A 24,832-nucleotide genomic window follows, 5' to 3' on the forward strand; every position below is an offset into this window, starting at 1 on the left:
TTCCTTTTATGTCCTATATTTGTTATCTTTACAGGCCTTTGACAATGGAGGTGGTAAGATAACATATTCTATAGTTGAAGCCGGAAGAGTTCCATTTCGTGTTGACTCAAACACTGGCATGGTCATTGTTGATGGGAAGTTAGATAGAGAACAGAAAAGTCGATTCTCTTTTGTAAGTTAGTTTTCTAATTTTAACTGTCTTGATCTGTGGTCGTCAAAAAGGTGTCCCTGGCATTGCAAAGATTTACAGCAGAGGAAATGAGGGCTTTAAAGCTTCTCCAGTAGCACATTATTCGTGTAATTTAACCACAAATTACTTCCAGTTGTTTTTATTCTTTTGTTAAACGGCTTTTAAAAATAAGAATCTACAAAATCTTCTTGAAAACTAGAAACATCAGGCACCTTTCGGCGAGCTTTAAGACGGTTTTAGCCGACAAGAGTAACAATATTCGAATAGCTTTGATTTAACTTTTCTTAAAATATTAGCAAACTTGAATTTGAAAATCCTAAAAGAGTCTGTAGAAGAATGGACCCTTAGATTATCCCTTTTTGGCTTGGTTTTATCAGAACTAGTGCTTATGATAAATCTCAAAATTCGATTAAAATTTGCCTCTCAAAAGTTTCCGTTAGACGAAGAACAGCTAGAGGAGATTTGTGAACTTAATAACCCAATATTTTGTCAGTTATGCCCTTAGTTTTTGGTTATGGCAATTATTGAATTATGGCATTTGAAAGATCTTGACACTTTTAGATCAGTTAAATGGCCTAAGTTCTACCAATACTATTATCATTAAGTTAGGTTTTGAAATGGAAATGACAGAGCTAGTGACAGGCTTGCTAAAAGATAAGAACAAAAAAAAAACATATATGCTATTCCTAATTCCTATCAATGTGTCATTGCAAACTACAAATTGATAAACAATTTTAATTTCGATTAGCGTAATCTGATTAAAAATAACAAAAATTATGGCCGAAATTGAAACTAAAAATGGACAAGAGCTATTGCTTCGCAGATTCCCCAAGATGTACAAGCAAAAATGGCTCAAATAAACTAATTTGTGATATTTTCTAAAATCTATTGGATTCTTAATATTAGCACTTTATCGGAAACAAAAAACAGACTCCAAAAAACAGGATGTTCTATTTGGAGCAAAAAATTTTGCAAGTAGCCTACAGAAAATAAAAGATTAATTTATAAGCTTAAATCTACAGGACGTGATTAGAGGGATGTTCTACTGACCAAAATGCAATATGTTAATACTACTGCTGCTAGTAGTACTACCGCTATTCAATACTTTTACTAATAGTATCAATACTACTACTGTGACTACTATTACAACTATACCGGGTACGTCAATCCCGTATCTAAGACACTTGCTTATTCTACCCACCAAGTTTCATCCCGATCTCTCCACTCTAAGCGTTTTCCAAGATTTTTATTTTCCCCCTCCAACTCCCCCAGTGTCATCAGATCTGGTCGAGACTTAAAACAAGAGCTGTGAGACATGAATTCCTTCTAAATATCAAATTTCATTAAGATCTGGTCGCCTGCTCTTAAGTTAAAATACCTCAATTTTTCTATTTATTCCGAATTAACACCTCCCCCCGAACTCCCCCAAAGAGAGCGGATCCGTTCCGGTTATGTCAATCAGGTATTTAGGATCCGTGTTTATTTTTCCCACCAAGTCTCATCCCAGTCCCTCCACTCTAAGCCTTTTTCCAAAATTTCCGCCCCCACCTCCCAATGACACTGGATCCAGCTAAGATTTTAAAATAAGAGATCTGAGTTACGAGGTCTTTCTAAATATGAAATTTCATTAAGATCCGATCACCCCTTCGTAAGTTAAAAACATCTCATTTTTTCCAATTTTTCAGAATTAATCATCCCCCTAACTCCCCCAAAGAGAGCGGAACCGTTCTGTTTATGTTAATCTCGTATCTAGGATTTGAACTTAGTTTTTACACCAAGTTTCAACCCGATCCCTCCACTCTAAGTGTTTTCCAAGATTTAGGTTTCCCCCTCCAATCCCCACCCCCTAATGTCACCGGATCAGGTTAAAATACCTCATTTTTTTCTAATTTTTCCGTATTATCCGTCCCCCCACTCTCCCCAGATGGTAAAATCGGGGAAACGACTATTTCTAATTTAATCTGGTCCGGTCCCTGATACGCATGCCAAATTTCACCGTCCTAGCTTATCTGGAAGTGCCTAAACTGGCAAAACCGGGACAGACGGATTGACAGACCGACCGACAGAATTTGCGATCGCTATATGTCACTTGATTAATACCAAGTGCCATAATTGTAAAACTTTAAGGAATAAATGTCAGTGTATGTCAATTAAACTGACCATTCACGAAATTAAACCATTTATTAAATCACGAAATACATCCACCAAATTAAAGCACTAAAAAAGTTAATTTTTTTTATTACAGATCTACGAGAATGTTTATTTGCATTTGCTTGAAATAATAAGATTTTCGGATGAAGAGTTTTGAATAACAACCGTTAAATAGAGCACTTGCGCTTGCGAACTTCAAAGATTTTTTGTAGTTTTCAATGCAAAAAAAAAGTAAAACAAAAAAGACACGTCATAATAAGTACTTAGAATTCCAAAGCTCAGTAAAACAATAAAGAAAATGAAACAACATAATTTTTATAGTTTCTCTCATTTCTTTAATGTTCACCCTCCCCCCTTTAAAGGAACTATTAAGTGCAATGAAAAAGAAAATAAAGTCAATATGTCGCAGTGACGGACATACAGTCACTTCTTCGTCAAGATTCGTCTCAGTGATGTAGTCACCGAAGGACTCCTTCCTCAAATAAAACCTGACAAATCCCTTCTTTGCCTTATCACTACTTTTCGTGTTGAAATGCTTGGTACGAGACAAAATCATAACCCAAGGCAGGAGCTAAAAGTGTTAGTGCCCCAAATTATCAAATGTTTTTGATTTTAACATTACGCGGGCAACAGCAACGGCCTTTCATTGTTAGCAGCATGAAATATTAATAAGAAATCCCTAATCGAAGTTCAAATAGGGGGTATATTTTTTATGCCACTTGGTATTAACCAAGTGACATATAGCGATCGCAAATTCTGTCGGTCTGTCTGTCCCGGTTTTGCTACTTTAGGCACTTCCAGGTAAGCTAGGACGATGAAATTTGGCAGGCGCATCAGGAACAAGGCCAAATTAAATAAGAAATTGTCGTTTCCCCGATTCCACCATCTGGGGGGGAGTGGGGGGACAGTTAAATCGGAAAAATTGGAAAAAAGAGGTATTTTTAACTTACGAACGGGTGATCGGATTTTAATGAAATTGGATGTTGGGAAGAATATCGTGTCTTAGAGCTCTTACTTTAAATCCCGACTGGATCAGGTGACATTGGGGGGAGTTGGGATGGGGAACCAAAAATCTTGGAAAACGCTTAGAGTGGAGGGATCGGGATGACACTTGGTGGGAAAAATAAGCACAAGTCCTAGATACGTGATTGACATAACCGGAACGGATCCGCTCTCTTTGGGGGAGTTAGGGGAGGGTTAATTCTGAAAAATTAGGTATTCTTAACTTATGAAGGAGCGATCGGATCGTATTGAAATTGGACGTTTTGAAGGATATAGTGTCTCAGAGCTCTTATTTTAAATCCCGACCGTATCCGGTGACATTGGGGGAGTTAGGGATGGGCCTAAAATCTTGGAAAACGCTTAGAATCGAGGTATCGGGATGAAACTTGGTGGGAAAAATAATCACAAGTCCTAGATACGTGATTGACATAACCGAAACGGATCCGCTCTCTTCGGGAAAGTTGGGGGGAGGGTTAGTTCTGAAAAATTAGAAAAAACGAGGTATTTTTAACTTACGAAGGAGTAATCAGATCTTTTTGATGTTTCGAAGGATCAAATGAAATTTGATGTTTCGAAGGAAATCCTGTCTCAGAGATCTTGAATCCTGACTGGATCCGGTGAAATTGGGGGGTGTTGAGGGGGGACTTAAAATTTTGGAAAACGCTTAGAGTGGAAGGATCGGGATGACACTTGGTGGGAAAAATAATCACAAGTCCTAGATACGTGATTGACATAACCGGAACGGATCTGCTCTCTTTGGGGGAGTGGGGGGGGAGGGTAAATTCTAAAACATAAGAAAAATGAGGTATTTTTAACAGAAATGATCGGATCTTTATGAAATTTTATATTTAGAAGGGCCTCAGATCTCTTATTTTAAATCTTTACCGGATCCAATCTCATTGGGGGGGGGACCGGAAATCTTGGAAAACGCTGAAAGCGGAGAGAAAGTTTCAGGATGAAACTTGGTGGGAAGAATAAGCTTTTTAAGATAACAAAAACTTATTGGAAAGAGCGAGGCGTTGAGGAGGGGACAGACCCTTTCATATATGGAATAAATTACGTTTGTTTTAAGTTTTAATTTTGCTCCTTGCTCTCAGTTAAAATACTTGTGTTTTTGTTTAATTTCTAAACGTTTTTCAACTAATCGAGCTTCGAATTTCGCTCACCGTACATGAAAAATTAAAACAAAATTTGCATATTAGTTTTGACAAATTTATTTCATATATGAAGAGTTGTCTTGATTTTTACGCTAAAGTAGTTAGCACTTTTAAAAAAGCTTCCTTTTCTAAATGAACGGTCCCCGTGTATCTGTAGACAAGGTATTAGCGTAAAGCACAATGTAATTAGGAGGGGACAACCCTTCATATATGGAACAATTTCTGTTCGTTTTTCAAATAAAGCTGGTGAACCTGGCTCACCCTTTATTAAATATACCCCTCCCCCTGAAGGAAAACTCCTCCGTAAAAATTTCATCCAAAGTAAAGTGCACCGACCCCCGTTAGATTCCCTTCGGACAGTTCCATCCTCGATGAATATCCCCCCACATTGCAAAATTACTTGCGGATGATTCAGCCTGAAAAATTTTCCTTAGCATTTTTCATTTGAATAAGACTTCAATCTCTAATTAGTTTCTCCATCACTCCAGAAACGCCCCCTTTCGCGGAAATTTTTTCCCAGAAATCAAAACACGCATAAAAAAGCACCTGGATAATTCTCTCGGAGCATCTCCACATGAAAGATTTGGCAAAGAGAGTTTAAGACAATTAAAAAGTGTTTCGTACACTAATTCTGTCAAATCCCCCCATTGTAACATTTCCTCTGGAATATTCACCCCCTCTCCAAGAAATTTTCCTTCCATGGATGATTCTCCCTATAGGAATACATCCCAAGGACACCCCCCTCTAAAAAAAACAAACAAATCTGTATACTTCCCAACAGCAAGTTCTATACGTAAACAATGGGCAAATTTTATAACTTACAGGCCTCTCCCGATGGACTGTGGGGGGCCATTTTAACCTAAAGATATAATTGTTTGATCTCTCAACTAAACTGAACAAATGGCTATTTCAAAATTTCGATCAGATAGTTTTGGCAAAAATGGGCGTGGGAGGGGGCCCAGTTGGCCTCCAACCTTTTTGATCACTTAAAAAAGGGAATACAACTTTTAATTTCCGTTAGAATGCACCCTCTCCCGATCGCCTAGGGCCATTATTTTGATGCAATCGTCCCTGAAAAAAAAACACGCATCCTTGATCTGTCTTCTGGCAAAAATCGCAAAATTCCACATTTTTGTAGATAGGAGCTTGAAACTTCTACAAAAGAGTTCTCTTGTACGCTGAATCTGATGTCGTGATTTTCATTAAGATTCCATTGATTTTACGGGTTGTTTTCCCCCTATGTCAAAAATCAGGCCAATTTTCTTAGACTCGTAACTCTGAATTGGTAACACTAAACTTGATGAATCTTATATATATGCTAGCTGTTGGGGTGGGGCGCCCCACCTAGTTGGTGGGGGCGCTTCGCGCCCCCCCAAGTCCCCCCCCCCCCCCGCACGCGTAAGTCGTTACGCGCCATATTGGTTACGCGCCATTGTAGTTGTGTCTCTGTGTCCCACCTGTGAATATAGATAGATATAAATATATTTTTAACTACGTAAAACTTGCGAATATACAACATTCTTGGCTGTCCCATTGTCTGTGCATATAAATAGATTGTCAGGTTTACCGACTCTTGAACATGCAACATATAATTGTCCAGGGGAAAAACAATCTGTATTCAGATCTATACCTTATTATTCTAATGATTGCCCTTGAGCTTTGTTGATGGTGATTGCTAATCGAACATTCCCTGTGTCCCCTTCGTCATTTATATATCCCCCTATGCCCCCCGGCGTCCCCGTTGTTGTTGTTTCCCTGTGTCCCTGATTGCTAATCGAACATTCCTTGTGTCCCGGTCGCTTTCTCTTTGAGTGTCCCGGTCGTCATTTATATTCCCTATTGTGTCCCTGTGTCCCACCTAGTTGGTGGGGCGCTTCGCCCCCCCCCCCCCCCCGCGCGCGTAAGTCGTTACGCGCCATATTAGTTACGTGCCATTGTAGTTGTGTCCCTGTTTCCCACCTCTGAATATAGATAGATTTATATGTGTTTCAAACTACGTAAAAATTGCGAATATACAACATTCTTGGCTTTCCCATTGTCTGTGCATATACAAAGCCGAATGACTAATAATGACGTCATATGCAAACGCTCTTTTTACAAACAAACAAACATGCATACACACAACTCGTTTTTATATAGATAGATAGATAGATAGATACAATACAAATTAACTGCGTAAAACTTGCGAATATACAACATTCTTCGCTGTCCAATTGTCGCTGCATATAAATAGATTGTCAGGTTTACCGACCCTCGAACATGCAACGTACAATTGTCCATGGGAAAAACAATCAGTATTAAGATCTATACCACATTTTTCTAATGATTGACCTTGAGCTTTGTTAATGGTGATTGCAAATGCTAATCGAATTGGGAATTGCAATCTTTTAAATTGAAAAGGCAGATCCGTTGGAATCATGGGAATGCGAGGAATAAGAACAGCCTCACCCTCAAAAGGCCCTGTCAAGATTGTGGCCTCTATTAAGTTTTCCATTGTTTTTTTTTTACGGCAAGTCACGTGCCATTGTAAAGCTTTGGTGGGTTGATATTTCTTAAAAGTATTATTGGTACGCCTATTTTTAGTTGTAGCACGTGTGGTGGAAACCCTGAAAGATCTATGGAATTTAAAAATTCAGATGGATAATTAACCGCTTCATTTGGTTCCAAAACTGTGTCGACTGACTTGTAAAGGACTGCCTGGTCTCGAATCTTGGTCAAAACAATATTGTTGATTTCGTGGACGTCTATATTTTTGGGTGCGAGAATCGCTCTTTCACTTAGCCATTTATTATTTTTATAATTTTTTAGAATATTCGGAAATACTTTTTCAATCAATTCATTTTTGGACGTCACTAAATTACAGAAATCAGCAGGTAGTTGTATACGTCCTGAAATTGAGTCTACTGGGAGCTTTCCGTTTCCAATTGCCAGCAATTGATCTGAAAATGTTTGACCAGAGTCATCGTTTTGCAATCGGACACGCATATTTGTAGTTAATTTTAATATTTTTACGTGTGGCCATAAATTAGAATTTTTCAGGCAAGCATTCATTTCGTCTGCAGGAGTTGATCTAGGTATTATAGGTAATGTTTGCCTGAAATCTCCCGCAAGCAATATTAATGTGCTGCCAAAGGGTTTCGACTTCCCTCTCAAATCTTTCAAGCATTGATCCAGAGCTTCGAGCGATTTTTTGTGTGCCATTGTGCACTCATCCCAAATAATAAGTTTGCATTGCTGCAATACTTTACCCATCCCAGATGATTTGGAAATATTGCACGTGGGAGTTTTTATCAGTTTTTATCGACATTTTTATCAGGTATTTCAGCGGAAATCACATCATCAGTTTCGTTCGAAGTAATTTTTTTATGTAGCCAGATTAGTATATGTGCGTGCGGCAAACCTCGTTTTTGCCATTCCACTGAGTACATCCAGCATCGCACTGACCCAAACACTTTAAGTTTTACTATGTAGTTTATCAATGATTTCAACTTTTGCCGGAAGACACGGGCCGTAATGTCATGCCTATGAACCGCCGATTGTCCTTGAAGTAAAAGCTGCAGTATCTCGTCCCAAGATTGATTACATGTAAATGTAATAAATAAATCTGGACGACCATAGAGACGAACATACGCAATAGCATCTTGAGCATATTCATGCATATGACGGGGACAGCCAGCATATAACGAAGGTAAAATTGTTAATCTTCCAACGTTTGTGGTATTACCGTCATTTATAACTGCATCTCGCAAATGAATGTATTGTTCAGAGCGGAGCTTGGTCTGATTCAGGCGGATATATAGCAAACGTTCTGATTCAATTTTAGCATACATATCAATGACAAATTGGTGAAACAATTCACGGCATTTTAAAATATAATTTTCTTCATCCTGCCGAATCATTAGTCTATAGGAATAATAATGCATTGCACTGCATTTCTTATTCATTTCTTTGTTAGTGGCTGGATTCATCAATTTAATATTAAAGTGATAGCCGTCGGCTCCATCCCAAAAAATGATAGGATATTGTAGGGCATCGTAGCATCGATGAGTTTCAGCAATTCTTAACAACTGAGCGTTTCGCTTATGAAGAATAATATCTCGAGGTAAAAACTGATCACCGACCATAACGATTGCCACTTCGTCGATAGTTGGAGCATTGTATCTACGCACATGTTGGCCAGGAGGCGTTTTGTCAGCGGAAATAACAATTTTATGCTTATCAGTAGGCATCAAATCGATGGCTGTTTTGAACAGACGCACTCAATTATTATTTTCGTGGAAAAGATGTTGCAGTTGGGAAACGATTGTCCTTTCAACGTTGGGAGAAATTTTGCAACGTGCATTCAATTCAGAATTTCTATCACTGATGAAGTACAATTGTAAAAATTTATGATTCTCGCCTGAGAATGGTAGAAGGGACCCTGCTCTATGATAAATTTGCCCTTTTACTTTGAAAGTAGACATAAATTGATCTGGATTTTCGATTTGGGCTCCAAACGACGTCATTTGGAAACATGAGTTGTATTTTCTGATTTTTGACAAAAAACGCTTAGATTCTGACGTAGTTCCAGTAAGGAAAGTCTTCAATGGCTCTGGTGGTTTAGCCAATAGAGGAAGTTTAACTTTTCCTGAGGCGCAACACATTCCCATTGTTTCACGATTGAATTTCAAGGCCTTGCAATAGGGACAAATTTTAGACATTGTCCCGATTTGGCATGCACTACGGTAAGTGTCATGTATAGTACCATTTACAGTCCTCAAATACTCAAAGGATGTCGGACCGGGTACATTCACCAAAAGCAGGCGTAGAAAGAAGCATTCATGTTGATTGGGGTGAACGGTGTAGAGTCTTCCTATCGTGGTATCTTTGAAGATGGTAGGTTGGCCGTCGACTGACTTACCCTGTTTTCGACGTTCAAATACTTTATTTGTAGTATTCCACGTGTAATACGAAGGCACTTCAGTATACAGCAGTTTTTTTGCAAAAGAATCATTTTTGCAAAGCGAAAAAAAAGCTGTTAATGTTGTATCCGGTGGATTCAGGACTCTTTGTTGCACGTTGGTTTCCGTGAAATAAACACGTTGACCATTCTGTAAATGTACCGCTAAGTGAACAACAGCTGGACTACGTTCATGTATCGGAAATGAAAGAATTCGCCAAACAGCTTCATTACTGCTTATGTATCTTCCAGCCTGATATTCTACGATTTCATCGAAATCTTTGATTTCGGACTGCAAGCCAAAAACTGCCATGTCACTGCCTTTGTTGACGTATTTACATATGTATTTGATTGCCTTTACGGAGTTACAGTATTCAACGTTTATGTGTGCATTAAATGTTTTTGATAATAAAGGGGAATATGGAACAACCCACTGGTTATCTACTTCGATGGTGGTACCGTTACGCTTCTTTATTATTGCTGTTTTACCGCCATCTTCAGTAGATCTTCTTCTATATTGTGGGTAACCATCATTGCCAGTAATTGTTTTGGGTACTAAAAGTCGAGGATATTGCTTTGTGCACCTTCCTTTGGCCATGCATGGTGAATTTTCGTTCAGTGCACCGCAAGGTCCATGTATCATATTTTTTACAATAATATCATGTAACCCCTTATCGACATTTTTATCAGGTATTTCAGCGGAAATCACATCATCAATTTCGTTTGAAGTAATTTTTTTATGTAGCCAGATTAGTATATGTGCGTGTGGCAAACCTCGTTTTTGCCATTCCACTGAGTACATCCAGCATCGCACTGACCCAAACACTTCATGTTTTACAAGGTAGTTTATCAGTGATTTCAACTTTTGCCGGAAGACACGTGCCGTAATGTCATGCCTATGAACCGCCGATTGTCCTTGAAGTAAAAGCTGCAGTATCTCGTCCCAAGATTGATTACATGTAAATGTAATAAATAAATCTGGACGACCATAGAGACGAACATACGCAATAGCATCTTGAGCATATTCATGCATATGACGGGGACTGCCAGCATATGACGAAGGTAAAATTGTTAATCTTCCAACGTTTGTGGTATTACCGTCATTTATAACTGCATCTCGCAAATGAATGTATTGTTCAGAGCGGAGCTTGGTCTGATTCAGGCGGATATATAGCCAACGTTCTGATTCAGTTTTAGCATACATATCCACGACAAATTGGTGAAACAATTCACGGCATTTTAAAATATAATTTTCTTCATCCTGCCGAATCATTAGTCTATAGGAATAATAATGCATTGCACTGTATTTCTTATTCATTTCTTTGTTAGTGGCTGGATTCATCAATTTAATATTAAAGTGATAGCCGTCGGCTCCATCCCAAAAAATGATAGGATATTGTAGGGCATCGTAGCATCGATGAGTTTCAGCAATTCTTAACAACTGAGCGTTTCGCTTATGTAGAATAATATCTCGAGGTAAAAACTGATCACCGACCATAACGATTGCCACTTCGTCGATAGTCGGAGCATTGTATCTACGCACATGTTGGCCAGGAGGCGTTTTGTCAGCGGAAATAACAATTTTATGAGTATCAGTAGGCATCAAATCGATGGCTGTTTTGAACAGACGCACTAACTTATTATTTTCGTGGAAAAGATGTTGCAATTGGGAAACGATTGTCCTTTCAACGTTGGGAGAAATTTCGCAACGTGCATTCAATTCAGAATTTCTATCACTGATGAAGTACAGTTGTAAAAATTTATGATTCTCGCCTGAGAATGGTAGAAGGGACCCTGCTTTATGATAAATTTGCCCTTTTACTTTGAAAGTAGACATACATTGATCTGGATTTTCGATTTGGGCTACAAACGACGTCATTTGGAAACATGAGTTGTATTGTCTGATTTTTGACAAAAAACGCTTAGATTCTGACGTAGTTCCAGTAAGGAAAGTCTTCAATGGCTCTGGTGGTGCAGCCAATAGAGGAAGTTTAACTTTTCCTGAGGCGCAACACATTCCCATTGTTTCACCATTGAATTTCAAGGTCTTGCAATAGGGACAAATTTTAGACATTGTCCCGATTTGAACACATCTACTCAAGCTATAATCATCGACTGGGTTGTACCTGAATGCCAGGCGATAACTTTCAGATTGCTCTGATTCCTCGGCACGCTTTCTTTTCTTACTTTCTCTATCAGCAGCAAGCCTGATTTCTTGCTGTTCTTGTGATTCCTCGGCACGCTTTCTTTTCTTACTTTCTCTATCAGCAGCAAGCCTGATTTCTTGCTGTTCTTGTGATTCCTCGGCACGCCTTCTTTTTTCACTTTCTCTTTTAGCAGCAAGTCTGCTTTCGCGTTGCTCTTCATCGGCTTTTGCCATTGTAAGTTCATCAGTCATTTTAAACTTAAACATTAATAGATTTCTACGTGAGCATATATGTCTTAAATATCTTCAATGACGTCACCGTCATAGCAAAAATGACGACAACTAACTTCATGATTAAATATATTTAATGACGTCACCGTCATAGCAAAATTACGACAACTAACTTCATGACGTCGTTCGACACAGAAACATGACGTCACCTGACAGACAGACACACAGACAGACAACTTATTTATATATATATATATATATATATATATATATATATATATATATTATATATATTATATATATATATATATATATATATATATATATATGTATATATATATATATATATACATATGTATATATATATATATATATATATATGTATATATGTATATGTATATATATATGTATATATATATATGTATATATATACATATATATATATGTATATATATATATGTATATATATATATATGTATATATATATATATATATATATATATATATATATATATATATATATATATATATATATATATATATATATATATATATATATATATATATATATATTTAACTACGTAAAACTTGCGAATATACAACATTCTTGGCTGTCCCATCGTATGTGCATATAAATAGATTGTCAGGTTTACCGACTCTTGAACATGCAACATATAATTTTCCATGGGTAAAACAATCTGTATTCAGATCTATACGTCATTATTCTAATGATTGCCCTTGGGCTTTGTTGATGGTGATTGCTAATCGAACATTCCCTGTGTCCCCGTCGTCATTTATATATCCCCCTGTGCCCCCGGCGTCCCCGTTGTTGTTGTTTCCCTGTGTCCCGGTCGTCATTTGTGTCCCGGTGTCCCAGTCTGTAATTTCTCTTTGAGTGTCGCGGTCGTCATTTATATTCCCTGTGTCCCGGTCGTCATTTTTGTACCGGTCGTCATTTGTGTTCCGGTGTCCCGGTCTGTAATTTCTCTTTGAGTGTCCTGGTCGTCATTTATATTCCGTGTGTCCCGGTCGTCATTTGTGTCCCGGTGCTTTGTTGATAGTGATTGCTAATCGAACATTCCTTGTGTCCCGGTCGCTTTCTCTTTGTGTGTCCCGGTCGTCATTTATATTCCCTATGTCCCGGTGTCTCGGTCGTCATTTTGGTCCCGATGTCCCGGTCTTTAATTTCGTCAGTCGACAAACATGACGTCAGTCGACACACAAACCTGACGTCACTAGACACACACACACAGACAACTTATTTTTATATATATATAGATAGATTAGAAAAACGCATCCTTGATCTATATTCTGGCAAAAATAGCAAAATTCAACATTTTTGTGGATAATAGTTTGAAATTTCCTCATAGGAGATTGAAACTTCAGAGTAGGGTTCTCTGGTATGCTGAATCTGATGGTGGGATTTTCATTAAGATTCCTTTAATTTTATTCCTTTAATAGGGGTGTTTCCCCCTATTTAAAAAATCAGGCAAATCTTTAGGCTCTTAACTTTTGATGGGTAACACTAAACTTGACGAATCTTGCATATTTGGAATCAGCATATTAAACTGATTCTTCAGATAATTTATCAGATTCTTAGAATGATAGAATAGAATAAGAATGATAGAATTAGAATGACAGAATAAGAATTTCTTAGAATGTTAGAATTTTAGAATGATAGTAATCAGATTCTTTGATATTCTTTAGATTCTGTAGATAATATCTATTGATATTAAAAATCCATTTTTTTTAAAGTTTTGGTTACTATTGAGCCGAGTCGCTCCTTACTTACAGTTCGCTACCACGAACTGTTAGATAATAACTTCTGTTGCAATTGTGTTCCAGAAACTCGTATGAAAGTTTGCATATTTTTTGGGTTTGAATTTATGTGTTTATTCCTCATTGAGAACTCAAAATATCAAAAGAAGCTAAATTTGAAAGAAATCACCAGATTTTTGTATATTAGAATACAGAGAATACAGAATACAGAATACAAGAATACAGAGTTAGACCTAGCCCCATCAGTAGGGCCGGGATACATTTTCAACGACGGCAGTTATTATATTTTAAAAAAGCGCTGAATGGGGAATCGAGGGGAAACATTTACTGTTTTTGTTACATCTGATTTTTGTCTTATAAGAAACCATTGCCACCCTTTTTTTTAAAGAAACAATGGTTGAGGCAAAAGATTCAACATAGTAAAGAGTGAGCCGTAGTTTGTAGTAACTAGAAGTTTAAAAGCACGTTAAAAATGAAAATGTACAGCGAGAAAAAAAAATTATGTTTAAACATCATTCAGGGATTATAAACATAATTTCTATTAACTTTAATAGTAAAAGTTTATTACGAAAACAAATATATGGGGATTTTGAAAAAAGAAAGAGTGGGAATTTTGAAAGTGCAGAAGAATTATAATCACCTCCTTGAATAACTAGGAAAGTCGCTTTTTTTTCTAAGATTGACGTGTCTTGTTTTTCTTTTTTTTTGTATCAAATCGTAATTGTATCAAACATTTAGTCGTATGCTAAAGCTCTTTATTCTAAAGTTTGGCTTTTGGTTACAATTCTTGGAGAAAGACTCCTTAAAGACAAGGGCAGTTGAACTTCAATGAGGTGTATTTTTATAGAGCTCTGAGACTTTAGCGTAAAAGCGAGGGTTGAGGATGGGGCAGCCCACCTCATATCCGAAATAATTCCTCTTTGTATAAGTTTTGATGTCACTCCTTACTTTCAATTCAAAAAACCTTTTTTTTATTTAGTTCTATTAAAAGTTTCCACATTTCAGCAGCTCCAAAGAGTCGTTTCTGTGTAGACGTTTTTTGCGATTTTTCTGCATCCGTAGTCAGTTCTGGCATTATATCGTCCACTGTCAGAAAGTGTCGGGATTTAATAAAATTTTCAGTATCACTTTTCAAATATATGTTACTGCTGAACGAAATCATTTTGGTAGTCCTGTGGTGGCGCGGTGGATTTGACCTTAGCTTGGTAATACGGGACCCAGAGATCGAATCACGCTGCAGGAATGCACTGCAGGGCCGACGCAAGGACCTTAGTAGTCAAGAAGCGTCGTTAATTCTTAAATAAAAATCATTTTGGTCGATGGTGTAAATAACGAACAGCATTGGCCAATGACTGACATCCACAATCGAAAGATCAAAATTGCACTTAATATTGATAAAACCATGCTATTCCAAAATTTCGACTTGATGCAATTCATTATAGAAAAAAACTCTTTCAGTAACTACATTGATAGTTGGTGAAATAAGCAGCGACTACGCCCACTTTATCAAATCTTTGAAAACTGGCTTCCCAATAGGGTCACAAAACTGAAGCACCTCGTCTCAGAAATCAGGGGAGTCATTTGGAAGTTGTCCACCACAATGTTCATGTCAATTCACCTCAATCAGGCATCTCCACTGGTTATCAATATCGGCAAATTCTGTCATTGGAATAAGACTAAGAGGTAGCTCAGCAAATTTGGGTTTGGTCTGAGATAACGTAGGGCTTCGTTCTTACCTATATCAACCTTTCTCGGTAAAGCTGCGTCTCATATTTATTTTAAATTTGCGTGCATATGACTTTACATCACCAAACGCCATCTCCAAGAACATTACCTCGGACATGCTGGGAAGAATTGGAAGACAATATTTACTTCCTGAAAAAGCAACTGACGCCGAAAACTAAGCCATATTACAATAAAATAAGCTACGTTTTAAGTCGGCGGGTAAATACAAACAGTTTTCCACCAGTCACCATCAAAATAAGCCAGTTTGGGGGGAAATAAACCAATGTGGCAACAGTGGTAACTAGGATCATATTGAAAAAACTCCCTGGAAGGAAGGTTGAGCCAATACTTGTTGAATAACGACCATTGTTGAAAGGACTCTCCCCCCGCCAAAATGGTTCTGAAAGGACTGGGAGAGGGGTAGGGCTGTGGGACCTTCATCAGAGGCTTACTATAATCACTCGATTTTGCCTAAGGTTCCAGTTAACCTTTTATAGTCTTCTTTCTCGCAAATAAAAGACAACCGTTGGCTTGGACAGAAGACGTGTAATGGTCTAAATGCACTATCTGGGAGAAGGCTTTCACAACAAATAATAACTCTCAGTTCTCTAAAGCGATATATAATTACTCTGATCAAGTAAGTGATTTACACTTACTTGTTAATACTTCTGGCTCAGTGTATTGCAACTATACAAATACAAATTAGAGAAAACATATATAGAAAAAAAAAACAAGTATTAGCTTCCTAGATAAACAAAAATAATTGCTTAGAACATCAGTAACTCATAATGTCAATTTGTCGTCTCTTAAAGCCAATCCTAACGGTCAATAGTATTTATCAAAATAACAATGCAAGAATCAGAACATGCAACTCTAACCACAAATTGTCCTGCCAGGAGCAGCGAGGTTTATAATTTCTTCACTTTCAAGTAATTTTGCAGTTAAATATTTAAGTAATCACAGGTGATGCTCTATCTCAGCGATTCTCAACCTTTTTCTTCTGCGTTGCAAGGGAACAAGCTCTTTTTTGTGTTTAAAAAAAAAACTTGGTGGAATCCCAATTTCTAAGACCATGCTCGAAGAAAGATTAGCATTGTTAGGCTATGTTTTATTGATGAAGGATGATAGGTTGCAAAGAATCTGTCCTATTGACCATCAAAATGGATCCAAATAAAAATTAGAGCGTCCTTGAATGTGATAAAAGAAGTCACATAGAAAATTTCAAGGGAAGGAGGATATTCATCAGGGGGCTTGAAGTCTGAAACTCTGAACTGAGTGAATTGGAAATGAGTACGCGCAGCTCTGTTGGCCTCATTTGTCTTGGTGCTGCGATGAGTTGTATGCAGTAGTAGCAGTAATAGATGTTACCAACTTAAGCCTGAAAATAAACTCTACAACTAACAACTTACTGCAGCACCAAGCCACCTGAGGCTAACACAGCTAGACACGCTTCTCCTTCGTCCCAATATATTGGAAGTCTCCCTCTTTACAGCCTCCCAAGAAGCTCCCAAAACAGTCCCTTAATTCAACTTTGAACTGATTTTGTTGGCAAAACATTTTGCTCTTTTATCTGGGAACTGCTGCTACCCTTATCTTTTAAACTCTTAAAATTAAAAGACTGAAGGTATTCAAATGTTAATAATTGATAGTGTCAGTAACTCTAGATCCATGATTCTAAACGTGGGGTACAGACCCGTCAGTTAGGCATGGTAGTATTTTGGTGGGTCATGGGCAGGACTTACACCCTTTGGCTGACTATACTTTAGAGCATTAGTTTTTTTTTTAAAAAAAGCATTTTTCATGTGAATAACGTCAGATTTTTATGCATTTAAAGAACAAAAAAGGTACAGGATAGTGTTGCAATGATGTCATACATTGTATAAAAACTGTTTTATACAGACAATATTTTTTCATTGGCATAAAATATGCCTAAAGAACGAACCCCGCCCCCAAGAAACCTTCCCCGAGGTGAATGCGCGCAAACTTTTGGCCAAAAGAATCTAAATATCACAAGGGTGAATCAGGATTTTAGAAGTGCCTAAGTGGGGGATGGACCGAAGTGCCTAGGTGGGGGATATTTTTCATTGGAATAAAATATGCCTAAACAATGACCCCCGCTCCCCCAAAAAAGCTTCCCTAAGATGAATGCACGCAAACTTTTGGCCAAAAGAATTTAAATATCACAAGGGGGAATCAGGATTTTAGAAGTGCCTAAGTGGGGGATGGCCCGAAATCGGTTGGAAACCACTGATTTAGAGCAGGGGTTCAGTCTGGAATTCCTTCTAAGCAAGAGTTCTTCGGGTCCCACTGACAGTGAGACCTTCAACAGCCTGAAAATTGAATTTACCTACAAATTGGGAATGTAGAATGTTAATTTTAGATTAAACTCTAAAACTTAAATCGCAATTGATTTACTTGCACAATATCTGGTGCAAGAAACTTCAAGAGAATCTGATGTGTATGTCTTACTCCATGTCCGGATTTCCTGGTCTTGCAACCTACATTCCACCCCTTTTTCTACTCTATGCCTATTTTGCAATTCCCTGAGGTCTCTTCTCTTCATTACAATGTTAGAAAAAAGAATGTTTATGTACTTCGACATTAAAGCCTAAAGAAATTACCCAAGGTAAATAGCAGGTTGTAACCCATAAAAATTCCTACTATACTACAATAAATCGTGCACTCTACCGAAAACACAGAAAATGAAATCTGAATTTAGACTTTCAGCCTTTACAGTTAATATCCACAGCAGTGGCAATAAAAACTACAATGGTGAATAAATACAAAAAAGACATAACAAACAAGCAAACATTGCTTGTTTGCTTGTGAATATCACAACCGTGATATTCCAGATATAATACTTTTAACAAAATATAATCACTAAACCTAGGTCCATGGCCTAATAGCTCTGATTAACTAATCAACCGAAGATTTTGTAAGAATTAACTCATTTAAGGTAACTTCGATTTTCCCTTCTTTTTTTACAATTAGCAAAGTAAGCTGTAATTTTCTGAAAAGAGCTACTGCTCTTTAATACTGGAACGTTGTGATTTAATACCACACAAATTTTTTTGCTATCATTACTACTCTAACAAAAATAAAACGATGAGTACCAAGACAAGGCTCAAGCGACCAGAGGGTAAGTAAGTTAACTGTTTTTTAAGCAGGGCTCCAATGGGTTTAAATTCCCTCGCCCAAAACAGAAGTTTGTCATCACAAATTTAAGTGAATTTAACAAGATCAACATTTAGGAATTCTGGCAACAAAGAGAAAACTATATACCAGTTATTTGCTCCAATAATAATTGATTCCAAAGAATGAGATTTTATGACAATAAGTGCATCAAAAGAATCTCCTAGCCTTGGTAATTTCAAATAAATGAATATCAACTTGACCCAACTTATGCAGAAAATTAAGAAGATAGCTAATTCGCTTGAGACTTATGAAAAAGCTATATTAACATCGTCCTAGTTTTGGAGGTCGTATTGTGACATGATGCCTCATTTGTCTCTAAACATTAAGTTACACAATTCACACAAATCTCCTTTCATTGGGGAAGGGGTTTTAATTTTGTTGTTTTGCCCTGGCTTTGCTGGTTCCGGCACTACACGTTACAAGGGATTCACCAGGAATAATATTTTTCCATTGAATTCTCCTCTAAAAATATAATCGTAACAAGCTGAGGATGAAGAGAAGGCTGTAATCTGAAATGGTGTCAGCAGATTCCCAATCAGTCGTGTGATTGTGGCTTTTGAGTTTTCTCAAAAAAGAACTGCAACTCTAAATTTCCTCATGATTCATGATCATACATAAAAGAAAAGAAGGCTGCTTGATCAGACGACGGCAGGGCAGTAAGAATGCAGAACATGACGAAAATGACCATTTTGCCCTTCAAGGCCTCCTGTAATACAATATTAAGAACATTTTTTTTTCTGGTTCGAAGCATTGTAAATACAAAAGTTAAGGTTTGGCGTAAAAGCCAAGGGCAGATTAAAGTGAATATGATAGTGAAAAAGAATAAAAATCAAATGTAAAAAAAATATGTGGAAGTAGAGAACAACAGTAAGAGCTTTAAAAACCAGCTTCCAATCTACATAATAAGGAGGTTGATACTGCCCAACATTTCACTCTCGACGGCACAGTGACTATTGTTTCTCATTGCTTCACGACAGAGTCCTCTCACATAGGAGTAACTTAGTAAGAATTTAGACATAAAGTGTGTCTTAACTCGTCAGTCGATGTTAGCTATAGTATGGGCAGGCGGGTTGAATGCTAAGGAACGTAGAAGTTTGGTGAAGCTTATGCGTGTATTTGTTCAATCAAAAGAAGAAAATATTTACAAAGAAGATATTCGATGAATATTAGGCCTAGTCAAAACTCGCTTCAATCAAAAATTATTTTATTTTAGTGAAGAGGACAGAAACGAGTGAAAAGTAATCGAAAATCCATAGTTGACGAGTAAACTCAAAATATTTTGAGAAGAAACCACAATTTTTGCATTTGTAAATGAATAATGGATTTTCCCATATATTTTTTTCCTCTCAGTAATCTCTGAAAATTATTCAGCGCTAGAAATTGTCGGCGGCCCGACGAAGCCTTTGTGGTGGCGATGGGCTGAAATATCTTTGGCGGTGCGCCGTAAGTTTTCAACGCAACTTCGGGGACTTCTTCTCTGCTGCCTCCCCCCCCACTAAAACCGTGTCTGATTGCTATAGTATAGGTTATGTATCGACAGGATATATATATATATCTATACTAGCTGTTGGTGGATAGATATACACCTAGTTGGTGGGGCGCTTCGCGCCCCCCCAAGCCCCCCCGCTCGCGTAAGTCGTTACGCGCCATATTAGTTACGCGCCATTGTAGCAGTGTCCCTGTGTCCCACCTGTGAATAGAGATAGATATAAATATATATTTTTAACTACGTAAAACATGCGAATATACAACATTCTTCGCTGTCCCATTGTCTGTGCATATAAATAGCATTTATATTCCCTGTGTCCCGGTCGTCATTTGTGTCCTGGTGTCCCAGTTTGTATTTCCTCTTTGAGTGTCCCGGTCGTCATTTATATTCCCTGTGTCCCAGTGTCCCGGTCGTCATTTGTGTCCCGGTGTCCCGGTCTGTAATTTCTATTCAAACAATCCCTGTGTCTCAGTCGTCAATTATATATCCCACCTATATATATATATATATATATATATATATATATATATATATATATATATATATATATATATATATATATATATATATATATATATATATATATATATATATATATATATGTATATAAAGGCGCTTGGCACGCGGCAGGTTTCTATATATGGATTCTCACTGTCACTTGTCTTCTAAACGCAGACAAATTGAGCCTTTCCTTGATGTCATGACGTTCAAATGGACCTCAAATTAGAAGTAGTGCCTTTCTAAAATTTCGTTTGTTTTGTAGGACCTTCAACTTTTGCCTCGGCTCGTCTTTTGTCGTTATGAAAGACACATCGCCGAACCTTAGCTTCTTTTAATTGTTCAGGTGGTGGGACAAAATATGTCTTTTGTCATTACGAAAGACATATTGCCGAACCTTTGTTTCTTTTATTGTTCAAATTGTTTGACAATAACTTCTTTTTCTTCCAACTATTTATTTATTCCGGGTTTTTGATTCAAAAGTATGGCAAGCATTGATAACCACCTTTATTTCTTTTAATTGATCAGGTGATGGGGCAAAAATTTCTTCTTTTTCCTCGGCTTGTCTTTTGTCCTTATGAAAGACATATCACCGAACCTTTGTTTCTTTTTATTGTTCAGGTAGTGGGACAAAAACTTCTTTTTCCTCCAACGATTTACCTAGTCCATGTTTCTGATTTTCAAAGGTATGGTAGGCATTGATGAACCTATCCATGTCAAAATCCAAAACCCAAGCATCATCACTATCAGTTTCAATTTTGACATGTTTTGATTGTCGCAGTCCATGTTGATTTTCATTGACTCGCTCAAATGCTTTGTGTCGCATGTCTTCAGTTCTAACCCTATGTTCCTTTGCTCTTCGTTTTGATTTTTGACACGTCGCCCCTTTTCTTCTAATCTCCCATGTCTTTGTTTCTTCATTTTCATTTTTGACATGTTTTTTGCAGTTTGATTACTTAAGACAATTTAGCAATTTAGTCTTTGCTTTAAATGACCGTATTGGTGTAGTCACAATTAATGGTTCAGATTGTTGATTTTCACATCTTATCACGTTTGATAGTTCAGATGGAAACTCAACAATCTTATTCATGCTATGCATGACATTATATAAGAAAATGCTTATATGATGTTATTGAAAATACTTATATGATGTACTACATAGTACAAGACGTCATTTGCAAAAACCAAAATTGAGGCTCTTAACAAATTTTGTCAGACTTCTGACCTACATAAACCATTTTTTTTTTTTATGCGAGATTATCACAAGATACCAGTTTTTCCGAAAATATGGAGCCATTTCTGAGAAAAATCAATATATATTATATTAGTATATATGTTCGCGCCCCCCCCCCAAGCCCCCCCGCGCGCGTAAGTCGTTGAAATTATATATATATATATATATTATGAAATTAAATATATATATATATATATATATATATATATATATATATATATATATATGTATATATATATATATATATATATATATATATATATATATATATATATATATATACTAGCTGTTGGGGTGGCGCTTCGCGCCACCCCAACACCTAGTTGGTGGGGGGCGCTTCGCGCCCCCCCCACCCCAAGCCCCCCCGCGCGCGTAAGTCGTTACGCGCCATAATAGTTACGCGCCATTGTAGTTGTGTCCCTATGTCCCACCTGTGAATATAGATAGATATATATATATATATATATATATTATATATATATATATATATATATATATATATATATATATATATATATATATATATATATATATATATATATATGGTTTTTAACTACGTAAAACTTGCGAATATACAACATTCTTTGCTGTTCCATTGTCTTTGCATATAAATAGATTGTCAGGTTTACCGACTCTTGAACATGCAACATATAATGGTCCATGGGAAAACAATCTGTATTCAGATCTATACCTCATGATTCTAATGATTGCCCTTGAGCTTTGTTGATGGTGATTGCTAATCGACCATTCCCTGTCCCGGTGTCCCGGTCGTCATTTATATCCCCCTGTTTCCCCCGGTGTCCCCGTTGTAGTTGTGTCCCTGTGTCCCGGTCGTCATTTATATTCCCTGTGTCCCGGTCGTCATTTGTATCCCGGTGTCCCGGTCTGTATATACATTCGTTTTTTAGTTTTGTTTTTCTCCTTTATTTTTTTCCTTTTTTTTTCTTTTTTAGTTTATTTAGATTTTTAGATTTTTTAGTTTTTTTATTAGTTTTTAGTTTTTTTTTCTTTTTAGTTTTTTTGTAGTTTTTACCTTCTTTTTAGTTTTGTTAGTTTTTTTTTTTACTTATGTCCTGGTCGTCATTTATACTCCCTGTGTCCCGGTGCTTTGTTGATTGCTAATCGAACATTCCTTTTGTCCTGGTCGCTTTCTCTTTGAGTGTCGTCATTTATTTTTTTCTTTTTTAGTTCTTTTAGTTTTTACCTTTTTTAGTTTTTTTTAGTTTTTTAGATGAAATTTTTTTTTAGTTTTTTCCTTTTTTCTTTTTAGTTTTTTATTGGTTTTTACCTTTATTTTAGCTTATTTTTCAGTTTTTCCTTTTTTTTAGTTTTTTTTATTTTTTATTTTTTTAGTTTTTTACCTTTTTTTAGTTTTTTTAGTTTTTTTAGTTTTTTAGCTTTTTTACTTTTTTTATTAGTTTTTAGTTTTTTTTGTAGTTTTTGCCTTTTTTTAGTTTTTTCAGTTTTTTTTTTAGTTTTTTATTGGTTTTTACCTTTATTTTAGCTTATTTTTCAGTTTTTTCCGTTTTTTTAGTTTTTTTTAGTTTTTAGTTTTTTTAGTTTTTTACCTTTTTTTAGTTTTTTTAGTTTTTTTAGTTTTTTAGCTTTTTTATTTTTTTTATTAGTTTTTAGTTTTTTTTGTAGTTTTTGCCTTTTTTTAGTTTTTTTAGTTTTTAGCTTTTTTATTAGTTTTTAGTTTTTTTTGTAGTTTTTGCCTTTTTTTTAGTTTTTTTAGTTTTTAGCTTTTTTATTTTTTTTATTAGTTTTTAGTTTTTTTTGTAGTTAGTTTTTTTAGTTTTTTACCTTTTTTTAGTTTTTTTAGTTTTTTAGTTTTTTAGCTTTTTTATTTTTTTATTAGTTTTTAGTTTTTTTTGTAGTTTTTGCCTTTTTTAGTTCTTTTAGTTTTTTAGCTTTTTTATTAGTTTTTAGTTTTTTTGTAGTTTTTGCCTTTTTTTAGTTTTTTTTAGCTTTTTTATTTTTTTATTAGTTTTAGTTTTTTTTGTAGTTTTTGCCTTTTTTTAGTTTTTTCAGTTTTGACGTCACCTGATCCAGTTTTTTCAGGTGACGTCACCTGATCCAAATAGATTGTCAGGTTTACCAACTCTTGAACATGCAACATATAATGGTCCATGGGAAAACAATCTGTATTCAGATCTATACCTCATGATTCTAATGATTGCCCTTGAGCTTTGTTGATGGTGATTGCTAATCGACCATTCCCTGTCCCGGTGTCCCGGTCGTCATTTATATCCCCCTGTTTCCCCCGGTGTCCCCGTTGTAGTTGTGTCCCTGTGTCCCGGTCGTCATTTATATTCCCTGTGTCCCGGTCGTCATTTGTATCCCGGTGTCCCGGTCTGTATATACATTCGTTTTTTAGTTTTGTTTTTCTCCTTTATTTTTTTCCTTTTTTTTTCTTTTTTAGTTTATTTAGATTTTTAGATTTTTTAGTTTTTTTATTAGTTTTTAGTTTTTTTTTCTTTTTAGTTTTTTTGTAGTTTTTACCTTCTTTTTAGTTTTGTTAGTTTTTTTTTTACTTATGTCCTGGTCGTCATTTATACTCCCTGTGTCCCGGTGCTTTGTTGATTGCTAATCGAACATTCCTTTTGTCCTGGTCGCTTTCTCTTTGAGTGTCGTCATTTATTTTTTTCTTTTTTAGTTCTTTTAGTTTTTACCTTTTTTAGTTTTTTTTAGTTTTTTAGATGATTTTTTAGTTTTTTTTAGTTTTTTAGCTTTTTATTAGTTTTTAGTTTTTTTTTGTAGTTTTTGCCTTTTTTTAGTTTTTTTAGTTTTTTAGCTTTTTATTTTTTTATTAGTTTTTAGTTTTTTTTGTAGTTAGTTTTTTTAGTTTTTTACCTTTTTTAGTTTTTTAAGTGTTTTTTAGTTTTTTAGCTTTTTTATTTTTTTTATTAGTTTTTAGTTTTTTTTGTAGTTTTTGCCTTTTTTTAGTTTTTTTAGTTTTTTAGCTTTTTTATTAGTTTTTAGTTTTTTTGTAGTTTTTGCCTTTTTTTAGTTTTTTAGTTTTTTAGCTTTTTTATTTTTTTTATTAGTTTTTAGTTTTTTTGTAGTTTTTGCCTTTTTTTTAGTTTTTTCAGTTTT

General features: G+C 35.9%; 1 protein-coding gene across 2 annotated transcripts in view; it reads left to right on the forward strand.

The window, feature by feature from the left end:
* LOC136036272 (cadherin-99C-like) overlaps positions 1–24,832 on the forward strand; it is a 105,135-nt gene that overhangs the window by 15,185 nt on the left and 65,118 nt on the right. For both annotated transcript variants that reach the window (XM_065718412.1, XM_065718413.1), the window contains exon 4: positions 35–172. In XM_065718412.1, the coding sequence (XP_065574484.1) occupies positions 35–172 (138 nt within the window). The remainder of the gene's footprint in view (positions 1–34; positions 173–24,832) is intronic.

Source organism: Artemia franciscana, chromosome 15 (assembly GCF_032884065.1).
Source record: "Artemia franciscana chromosome 15, ASM3288406v1, whole genome shotgun sequence".
NCBI classification, from domain to species: domain Eukaryota; kingdom Metazoa; phylum Arthropoda; class Branchiopoda; order Anostraca; family Artemiidae; genus Artemia; species Artemia franciscana.